This window comes from Gorilla gorilla, chromosome 6, assembly GCF_029281585.2.
Source record: "Gorilla gorilla gorilla isolate KB3781 chromosome 6, NHGRI_mGorGor1-v2.1_pri, whole genome shotgun sequence".
Taxonomy (NCBI): Eukaryota; Metazoa; Chordata; class Mammalia; order Primates; family Hominidae; genus Gorilla; species Gorilla gorilla.
In genome coordinates, this window is record NC_073230.2 from 9,984,502 (window position 1) to 9,994,954 (window position 10,453).

General features: G+C 65.0%; 1 protein-coding gene across 2 annotated transcripts; it reads left to right on the plus strand.

The window, feature by feature from the left end:
- Nucleotides 1-1,736: 1,736 nt before the first annotated feature.
- Nucleotides 1,737-10,453, plus strand: LFNG (LFNG O-fucosylpeptide 3-beta-N-acetylglucosaminyltransferase). Of its 2 annotated transcripts, none has more exons than XM_055346796.2 (8): nucleotides 1,737-2,276; nucleotides 6,690-6,738; nucleotides 7,216-7,315; nucleotides 7,411-7,561; nucleotides 7,683-7,768; nucleotides 8,242-8,407; nucleotides 8,834-8,919; nucleotides 9,144-10,453. In XM_055346796.2, the coding sequence occupies exons 1-8, from the start codon at nucleotides 1,845-1,847 to the stop codon at nucleotides 9,208-9,210; spliced, it is 1,137 nt and encodes a 378-aa protein (XP_055202771.1). In that variant the 5' UTR covers nucleotides 1,737-1,844; the 3' UTR covers nucleotides 9,211-10,453. The 2 variants fall into 2 exon arrangements, with proteins under 2 accessions (XP_055202771.1, XP_030869338.2); XM_031013478.3 differs by having other exon boundaries at nucleotides 1,740-2,276; nucleotides 7,411-7,564.

The window sequence follows — 10,453 nt, forward strand, 5'->3', positions numbered from 1 at the left end:
CGTCTCTGAAACAATTCAGATATGGGAGAGCCTGAAGTCAGCGGTGTGACTGAAGCACGTGGGGTCATGGACACCCCTCAGTCCGGAGGCTGGGGCTGGGCTGGGGCTCAGCTGACTTTGTAGGGGCAGCCAACCCAGTCACTGGGTCCTTTTCTCCCCGGCTCACCCTCAAGCCTCTCCAGCTGCACGGAGGCTCCAGGGCTAGGCTCTGGCTGATCGGGAGGGGTTTATGGCAGGAGGTGACGCCATGGGAGACTTGTCACTTGGGCACAGCCAGCACCATCTGCTGGGGCATCTGCTTTCGGAGGTGGTGACTGCTAATTACCTGGGGCCAGGAAGAGGCCTGGGAACCCCCATCCCCCACACCACCCAGTGGGTACAGGGGCTAGGGGTGGGGCTCCTGGGGCCCTAAGAGCAAATGGGCTACAGCGTCCTTTGGGGGGGGGGGGTCTGACAGTGGGGCCAGACATTTATCCAGTGAATTTTTTCAGAGCACCTACTATGTCCCAAAACCTGTTCCAGGTCTGGATGACACCAGGTCGCTGCTGTCTTGCGGCTGACATTCAGGTAGAGGTAAGGAGAGGGGCTCCAAGGGGCACTTAAAGAATTTAAAATGCCATCTCAGGCGTGAACATAACTGTCAGCGTCCGAGGGGGGCAGTTTAGCCACGGTGGTGGCCGTGGTGGTCGTGGTGGTCGCAGAGACCCTGCTTAGGAGGGCACGGGAAGACAGCGCAGCCACGGGCAGAGCCGCTTCCGTCCACGCTTCCGGAGGACGTGGCGGGCAGGGGGCTCACACCCTGCTCAGGCGACCCTTGGCCACTTCCGGGCCCCTCGCCCCTCACCCTCGGCTGCCGGCGCGCATTCCTGCCGCCCCCGCTCGTGCGAGGGGCGGGCCCGGGCCCGTGGGAAGGGCCGGGGATGGGGGCCGTGTGCCGGGCAGGCGGGGTGGGGAGGGCGCACAGCTGGGCCGCATCTGGCCCGAGCGCAAGGAGACCAAATGGGACAGAAGGCGGCCTTTCATCCGGCAAGGGAAGTGGCGGCCTTCGTTTCTCCTCGCCATGGGGCGCCTGAGGATTTCGGGGAGCCAACCCTCCCGACGGAGGGCCAGGATCGAGGAAATCAGCCAGGGAGGAAGGAGTGGAATTTGGTTCTGGTGCTTTCTCACTAGAACCTCGTGTCCCCACCTGCGGCACAGGTGGCCAAGCTCTTGCTCTGTACAAATAACGGCTCCCCTGAACCGAGCGCTCGGGAAGACCCAGGCGCCACCCCAGTTTGCAAGGCCTGCCGCGTCCCAAGGGGAGGAAGCCGGGCTCAGGAGGGGAAGCGCACAGCGAGGAAGTAGGATGTCCCCCGCGGTGCGTCGGAGCCCAGAGCCCGGGTCTCAGCACCCTGCCCGCTGCGCCGAGGGCGCGCCCCTCCCGTGCCGGGACGCCCGGTGCATCCCCGGACGGCGCTGGCCAGGCTGGGTTTCCTCTTCAGGGACACCGGCGCGGGCCGGGCCCGTCCCCAAGCCCCTCGGCGGCCCGCAGGGGCTACCCGGGGCGGGGGGGTGCGGGGCGTGCACGTGCGCGCCGGGGGACGGGCCGCTGCGCCCTCTGGGCAGTTCCCAGCCCCCAGCCGCGGCCCCACGTGGGCCTGCGGGCGTGGAGCGGCGACCGGCGCGAGGCCCCGCCCCCGAGCCCGGGAGCCAATGAGCGCACGGGGGCGGGACCGGGGCGGGGAGGTTTAAGAGCGCGGGACACTGGTGCTGCGCTGCTGGACTGCGCCGCCGGAGCGACGGGCTTCGGGGCGGTGCAAGGCAGGCGCACGGGGAAGGGCGCGCCGCGCGGCCGCCACCCCACCATGCTCAAGCGCTGCGGCCGGCGCCTGCTGCTGGCGCTGGCGGGTGCGCTGCTCGCCTGCCTGCTGGTGCTCACCGCCGACCCGCCGCCGCCTCCACTGCCCGCCGAGCGCGGCCGGCGCGCGCTGCGCAGCCTGGCGGGCCCCGCGGGGGCTGCCCCGGCGCCCGGGCTGGGGGCGGCGGCGGCGGCGCCCGGGGGGCTGGTCCGCGAGGTGCACAGTCTGTCCGAGTACTTCAGCCTGCTCACCCGCGCGCGCAGAGATGCGGGCCCGCCGCCCGGGGCTGCCCCCCGCCCCGCCGACGGCCACCCGCGCCCCCTGGCCGAGCCGCTCGCGCCCCGAGACGTCTTCATCGCTGTCAAGACCACCAGAAAGTTCCACCGCGCGCGCCTCGACCTGCTGCTGGAGACCTGGATCTCGCGCCACAAGGAGATGGTGAGCCCCCCGCGGCCTGGACTGGCGGGCGAGCGGGGCGGGGACCCACCGTCTGGTCCAGCTGGTGGCAGTGTCCCATGGGAGTCAGGCGGCATCCCCATCCAGCCACTAGGGCCATCTGTGGGCGACGCCAGTGCACCCCGGTGCAGCCAGTTTGCCTGCTGGGGCCACTCTCCCGTTACAGTTGTGTTACTGTCCCCGGGGCCCCGCCCCCTGTCCAGCTCCAGAGTCCTGGATGGCTGCAGGACCCTACACCAGTCTCCAGTGCTTGGGGTTGGTGCCCTGTGATACTTCTCACCCCGTAAACATTGGAGCGCATTCATAGGGCATTATGTCCTCAAACTTCCCCAAGCAAATTCTGTTCGGACCCACCCTCAGCTCAGACCCCTTCCTGAGGAGAAAGGCTCTTCCTTCAGAGAAGTGAGGGGTTCTGACCTCTGGGCCCTTCCCTCATCACAGTGTTAAGGTGCGGGGAGGGAGGGAAGTCATTGCTGGTTGGTGGGTCCTGGGGAGTACATCTCAAAGAACTCCAGGTTTTGGGGTCTGTGTGGGGACCCTCCCCGCACAGTGCAGGAGTCTCTGAGGCCTGCAACCTTGGGCACAGCCCACTTCAGTTGGGCATCAGCTTCTTACACACACATAATTAAGACACACCCCACTTTGAACATTTCCCTCGAGGCCACAGCAGGACGGTTGGGCTGGGGCGGGATGGGGACAGTGTGTGGGGCTTGCAGTCGGGGACTGGGGGGGCATCTCTGGGCTGGGAGATGCAGAGGCATTTGCTGTGAGGGTGGGGGCTCAGGGAAGACCCTGCACGCCTTCCTCCCTGCTCAAACCCCGGAGACCCAGGGCCTTCTGACCTGGTGCTGTCCTGTTTGGGGGCACTGTGGGTGGGTGGGAGCAGGGCTTGGTGAGGTCATGAGGGCGACGGGGAGGGGCAGGGTCCTCTCTGGTCCTGGCGTGGGGAAGGGGCCCTGGGAACCCCATGGCAGCCTCCTGGGAACACAGCGTCCCATTCCCAGGGGCTCAGCGGGCTGGCGGGAGGGGGCGCCGGGGGCCGTGGGTTTTGTTTGGCGGCCGGGCCGTTAGGATTCCCAGCGCCGGGCGGCTCTCACGCCGGCCCCTTGGGCAAGGTAACAAAGCCCCTTTCTCCAGCGAGAAAGGCGTCGGGCCCCTTGTGTGCAGCTACGCGCTCCGTGGGAACCGCTGCTGGCGTGCTGGCCACTCAGGTTGCCTGGCGATGAGGGGGCCAGCGGGCCCCCCCAGCATCTCTTACTGACAGTCCTTTTGGGGCACCATCCCTGAGCCTGGCCCCCCCACCCCCAGCACTCAAGCCTTACTGCTATGTGATCTTGGGCATCCTTCAGCCCCACTCTGGGCTACCACCAGCTCTGAGCACCTCTCATCTTGGAATTTGGGGCCTTTCTCCAACAGAGGGGATGTGGTCAGAGGGTCTCAGTTAGGTCCCAGCTGGGCTGTGTGATCCTGAGCAAGACCTGGGGCCTCTCAGACCCTCACTCTGATCTCTGAAATGGGGGAACATGGTCCTTCCAGGAGCACGTTGTAAGAGACTGGCAAAGCCTGCAGGCATGGGGTGAACCCAGCGGGCACTCAGGGTCGAGGTGGGGGCCATCACTCCCTTGAGCCCTGAGGTCCCTACTGGAGGGTCACCCCACCAGGGGACAGGTTGAATGTGCCCTCAGCATCAGTTCACCAGCACACAGCAAGCAAAGACCGCCTTGTGGTGGGTGATGGGCAGGGGTCCTGGAAACCCACAGAAGAGGGCCCCCCTCTCCCAGCCCTGCACGGAATGACTCAGACATGGTCTGATGGGGGAGATAGAAAGATGTCAGGGCTGTGCGGGGGGAAAACCCCAAGAGGCTGTGTGAGGCAACAGTGGGCATCTGACCCACATGCTGGGGGAAGGGAGGGAGGAGGGAAGACTTCCTGGAGGAGGCGCCATTTGAGCTAGACTAAGAGTAAAAAAGTGCCCAGAAAGGGCATTCCATCCGGGCATGGTGATGACCACAGCATGGGGGTTGTGCAGGAAACTTCTAGCAACTGGAGTGGTGGCTGGGGGGAGGGTCAGTTGGTCAGCAGGGGCCACGCTGAGATGGGCCTGGAGTCCAGGATGAAGAGCCTGGCCTTTGGCCCAGAGGTTCCCCGCCCCTCCCAGGAGCAGCCAGCCTGCCGCGCTGCCACCGCAGCGGCCACAATTGCTGGGGAGAACTTGGCATCCTGTGTTTCTTTGAATCGCGGCTCCAGGAACAATGCTGCTTCCTGTGGGTGTCCCCCTGCCCCCGCCCTCGTCCACCCTCATCCACCCGGCTCTTCCTCCTGCAGCCCCGTCTTCGTCTGGGAAGTTAGGTGGCACTGGGGGGTCTGGGTCCCTAGAAGGCAGGGACTGGGCTGGTCTAGCACCACCTCGGCCCCAGGGTATGACCTCAGGCTGGTGCCTGCACCTCTCTGGGCCTCAGTTTCCCCACTTGGGCCTCAGCTGGTAATGGCACCCACCTCCGAGGGCTGTCAGGGAGAAGAAGGGAGAGAATCTGTCTCTGCACTTTGCTCTCTGCCCAGGGGAGCTCTGTTATGCCCATTTTACAGAAGACGAGACCGAGGCTCTGAGCGGCGGGTGAGGCCTATAGCCCAGCAGCGCCTTTTTCCTCCCCTCCTGGTGGCTCAGGTGTGGGCAGACAGTTCGCCTGGCACCCCCGCACCCGATAGCCCCGCCTTCTCAGATGCTGTTCTAGAGGCCTCCCTGCTCCCTGAGCTGAACAAAGGTGACTTTAATCTCCGTAGCCTTGGGCTGGGTTTTTAGGGCACCACCAAATCTCGGGAGAACAGGCCTCCCTTGATCTCATTAAGAAAGCATTTTCCTTTTAACCCAGCGGCGCAGTGGAGCGTCTGCAGGGGCTGGCCCTCTGCCTCCCACGGCATTCCTGGGCTGAGATTCTGGGGAGGCCAAGGGGCTGGGTGCGAGTCTGTGCGTGCGGCTGCCCTGGGGTGTCTATGGGTGCTGCAGGAGGGGTGCATGCATGGAGAGGCGGAGACCCAGCCTGCCACCCCCTTAGCTCTGGGCCTCACCCGAGTGGGCATGTGCCCAGGGCTGGGTCAGGCTGGATAAGGATCTGAAGCCACCAAGGTGTTCCAGGGCCTCTGTGGGACCTGTGTGTACAGGGAAGGAAACTGAGGCTGGGTGGGCATCGGGGGGTTGTCCCTTGGTCAGAGCATTGCCCGTACACCCTGGGTTTTGCACTCAGCCATGCCAGGGTGGGCCGGGCGGCACGCGCTGGGCGGGCCGGGCAGAGGAAGGAACATTCCTCCCCGTGTGCCGGCAGGCCCAGGCGGGCGCCGGCGACTCCTGGCCCCGCCCTGGGGGCCCCCTCCTCTTCCGCAGAGCGCTCCTGGCAGGGGGCGGCCGCGTGCTGGCACAGGTGGGCTGTGGCCTTGGGCAAGCCTGGGTTTCCTTGCCTGAGCAGTGGGAGGGGTGCTGGGCTGCATGGGTACTGGGGGCCCCTGACCTGGGGGCTGGGGACACCTGAGGTTTCCTGCCACAACCCTGCTGACCGTTGGCAACTTTGCAGAACTTCAGGGCTGCTTTGGCTCAGAGTGGGTAGTCCTGCAGGTCACCCAGGACAGGGTGCTGGCCCAAAGGGCAGCTGTGGGGTGGCTGCAGTGCTGGTGGCTGCACCCTATGCGCAGGACCTCATGCCCAGCCCGGCCCGGTTAACCAGGCCAGCTGTATGGTAATGGGCGGCGCGGCCACTCTGCTTAACTCGGCCGAGTTAAGGCCGGCCCGGCGCCCCTCTCCCGCCAGCCCAGGACAAAGCTGGCGGACAATGCCTGGTGATTCATCCTCCCTCCAGGCCCTTTGTCCGCCAGGGCTTGGCAGCCGCCCAGCGAAGGCCTTTGTCCCCAACCCCAAGTGATTGAGACTTGGCTTCCCACAGCCGACCTCCTCTGCCTGTCCCTCCCGCCACCCCGCCTGTCCCCCGCCTTTCCAGCAGCCTCCAAGTGGCAGGCCGGGTGCTGTGTCAATAAGGGTGTGTGCCCTGCCAGGTGCACGGGGCGGGTCGGGAACCGGTTACCTGGCGGGCGGGCGAGGCGCACCACCTGGCTCGTGCCTCACCGCGCCTGGACGACCTTGGGTGCAGCTGTCGAGGTTGGGGAGTGAGGCCCCCATCCCCCACCCCCAGGGCGAGTGAATGCGTGAGCTCTGGCCCAGATGGCACTGAGATGGGGCACTTGAGCCCTGCTCAGCACGAGTGGGGAAACCAAGGCCCGGAGAAGGGTGGGTGTCAGTGTGACGGAGCTGCAGCTGCAGCAACTCCAGGGTGCCCCGTCCGGCCCCCACAGATGGCCCTGGGGTGGGGATGAAGGGCTGCCTGCTGAAGGCCGATTTTCTCCTTCCAGACGTTCATCTTCACTGACGGGGAAGATGAGGCCCTGGCCGGGCACACGGGTGAGCCCTGGACTTGGGGCGGGAGGGGGCCCAGGCCTCCATCCAGAGCGGAACGCTCCCCCTCCAGTCTCCCTGCTCCTCTGGGCCGAGAGGTCACCAAGGGCAGGACAAGGAGGGCAGTTTACTCATGGGGTTTGCTCCATGCCCCGCCCCACCACTCGGGGCCCCCCAATTCTCATGCAAATGAAGCCCATTCAGCCCCCCGGCTCCCTTTGAGCCCAGGCAGCGGCAACAGGTGGCGGGTGCTGGGAAAAAGCTGCCTGAATGGTCGGGGGCGGGGCCGCCCTGGAGGGGGCTGGGCTGCGGGAGGGTCCACAGGCCCAAGCCCCGAGCTAGGATGGGGGAGGCTACGGCCGCTGGGCCCAGCTTGAACTAGGGGGCTTTTCTCGAGCCCCTGGGCCCTGTGGCGTCCCCCAGGCCAGGCCCCTCTCTGGGAGCCGGCTCAGACCTACTCACAGCCACTCCCCCTGTCCACAGGCAACGTGGTCATCACAAACTGCTCGGCCGCCCACAGCCGCCAGGCGCTGTCCTGCAAGATGGCCGTGGAGTATGACCGCTTCATCGAGTCCGGCAGGAAGTGAGTGTGGCCCCGGGGGACCCCCATCTCCCTGCCCGAGCCTGGCAGCGCCCGCCCCGGCATGCCCTCCCCCGATGGCCCTGCCTTGTCCTCAGGTGGTTCTGCCACGTGGACGATGACAACTACGTCAACCTGCGGGCCCTGCTGCGGCTGCTGGCCAGCTACCCGCACACGCGGGACGTCTACATCGGCAAGCCCAGCCTGGACAGGCCCATCCAGGCCACGGAGCGGGTCAGCGAGAACAAGGTGGTGAGTGCCTGCCCTCTCCCAGTCCCCCATGCCCACGCGGAGCGCACACCCGGAGTGGGGGTGGGACAGTGAGGGGCAGCAGCGCCTGGGTCTCAGGACACCTTCTCCCTTCTCCCAGCGTCCTGTCCACTTCTGGTTCGCCACGGGCGGCGCTGGCTTCTGCATCAGCCGTGGGCTGGCTCTGAAGATGAGCCCGTGGGCCAGGTGAGTGCCCTGCACAGGTTAGGCCAGCCCGGTCCCAGTCTCCTCGCCACTGTAGGGCCTGGCTTGGTTCATCTTCCCAGCCACGGGGTGTCCCCAGCCTCCTGTGTGGCACTGCCCACTTACTTCCTATATTCCACTTCCCTCTGGGTTTCAGAGGGCAGCTGTGTTTACGGCGGCAGCCCCCAAGCCTGACCTGCTCAGAGCAGCCAGGGGGGCGATGAGCACCCCAGGCACCATCCGGCAGGACTCTTCCCTGCACCCAGATTCCCTCCACAGAGAGCCACGGGGCACAGGAGCTGTGCAGGGAGTGTGCCCTGGCTGTGGCCAGGGGAGGCAGAGGGAGCTGCAGCCCAGAGCTCTCCTCAGGGCTCCTCTCCCTGAGGAGTGCAGCGCCTTTGCCTGGTGGGGCCTCCCCAGCTCCCAGCAGACGGCTCCCGCCTCTGCTCACTGGTCTGGGCCCGTCCCTCCCGCAGTGGGGGTCACTTCATGAATACGGCTGAGCGGATCCGGCTGCCTGACGACTGCACCATCGGCTACATCGTGGAGGCCCTGCTGGGCGTGCCCCTCATCCGCAGCGGCCTCTTCCACTCCCACCTGGAGAACCTGCAGCAGGTGCCCACCTCGGAGCTCCACGAGCAGGTGCACCATCCTCCGGGCCCCGCCAGGACTCCGAGAGCACAGGAAGGGACGTGTGGCTGCCGAGAGGGGCGCAGTGGGGTGGGGCACTGTTCTAAACAGGGAGGCCAGGCAGCACACCACTGTCAGCCAGGGGGGGTCACTCCTGCCATGAGCTCAAAGCTGTTTATGGCGGGTTGTTTTCCTGCCGTCTCTTCTCTTCACTGTGATGCGCCTACTGTGTGTATTTTGTCCACGCTGGCAATGCAGCCAGCCCCAGCTGGTCCCCAGTTTGGGACCTTATTCCTGGGGTGTGCAGGGCAGGTGTCCTTCCAGGTCCAAGGGAGGCCAGGGCAGGGCCGTTGCCTCACTCAGGGCTGTGTGGCCAGCCTGGGGCGGGGCCCAGGGATGTCGGGCCCCTCCCGGCATCACTCCGCCCCCTCCCCACAGGTGACGCTGAGCTACGGTACGTTTGAAAACAAGCGGAACGCCGTGCACGTGAAGGGGCCCTTCTCGGTGGAGGCCGACCCATCCAGGTGAGGAAACCCCGGGCCAGATGGGCTTGCGTAGTGTGGCCTAGGGGCGTCAGGGGGCCTCGTGGAGCTGCAGCAGGGTCTCTCTAAGCGGCGTGACTCTACATAGAGGTGTCCCCCGGAGTCTTGCTTGCTCGGGGTGGGGCCGCCGGTGCTGTGGGACTGCAAATGGGAGCTCAGCACCTGCCTGCCACCCACGGAGACCAGCCCCTGCTCTGTTCCCACAGGTTCCGCTCCATCCACTGCCACCTGTACCCGGACACACCCTGGTGTCCCCGCACTGCCATCTTCTAGTGGCCATGGCTGAGACCCAATCCCTGGGTGCCCCTGGTATCCAAAGGGCCCAGGGACCCTGTTGCGCTGCCCTGGCCTCGGCATTCGAGGCTCCCCTAGGGCCGTGCCTGTGCGTATGCGTGTGTGTGTGCGTGTGCGTGTGCGTGTGCGTGTGTGTGTGTGTGTGTGTACTGCATGCCCACTCGGGTAGCAGGCTGCTGGGCAGTTCTGCTCTGTGGAGGGGCGGGCACCAGCGCCACTTACGTGCCTCTGCGCCGAGGGCCAGTGGGCTGCAGGGCCTGCTTGGAGGAAGGATTTGTGTGTCGGAGGCCACTCTGAGGGCAATTCTGTTAGGATTTTTGGATCTTTCTACAGCTACGGGGCTCCGGGCTACTTTGCAGGGATGCGATGCGTAGGTGCCTTTCTCTTCCTGCTGAGCAGAAGCTCTGTGCTGGGGGTACCTGTGCCCTGAAGTCCTGGCCCCTGTGTCATAGCCCCAAGTACAACTCACTGAGCCATGCTCATTGCAGGGGAGGCTGGGTCTGGGGGTGCATGACCCAATCCCCTTCCTCCTGGCCTGGACGCTGTGGCTTAAGAGTAACAGCAGCCACCGCCCAGTTCCAGTGGCCCCATGAAGCCCCCAGTGGCTGGCTGTCCAGCTGGGCAAACAGTGGCACCCCTCCCAGCCCTTCTGAGTGGGGAGTCTTCCAGGCCTCCTCAGAGGTCTTCCCTTTGCCTCCCCAGGACAGGGTGAGTCAGAGCTCAGCATTTAATCTCCTCTCCAAAGTAGAGAGCAAGTCGCCCACAGTGGGCGTGTCTGTAAATATTGTGACAGTATTTTTTTACTGTGCTGTTTTTCTGAAAGGGGGTGGGTAAAAAGTAGGGTGTTCTTGTTTTTTGCTTGGGAGGGTGGGGGTGGGGGAGGGTCTTATTTTATCTTATCTTTTCTGTGGATCAGAAAAAACAGAAGCCAAACTCGGGGTCATCTTTGTTTTTAAAGCTGAAGTGGAACTGTCTGGCACTCTGTGTATTTATGCGTTCCAGCATCTGGAACCTCCCATCCCTGCCCTCCTCCTGTGTAGCTGCCACCTCCCCGCTGGGCCCAGCATGGCTCACCTGTCCCGTGGGCTGTGTTTCTTGTTGTTTTTCTCTTTGCAAAGACATAGCTAGGAAAGCGAATGATAAGGGAAAGGTTCTCAGGGAATTGAAGTGTTGTTGCTATGGTGACGTCCTTTGCTGTGAATAAAGGTGCTCTTTGCAGCGA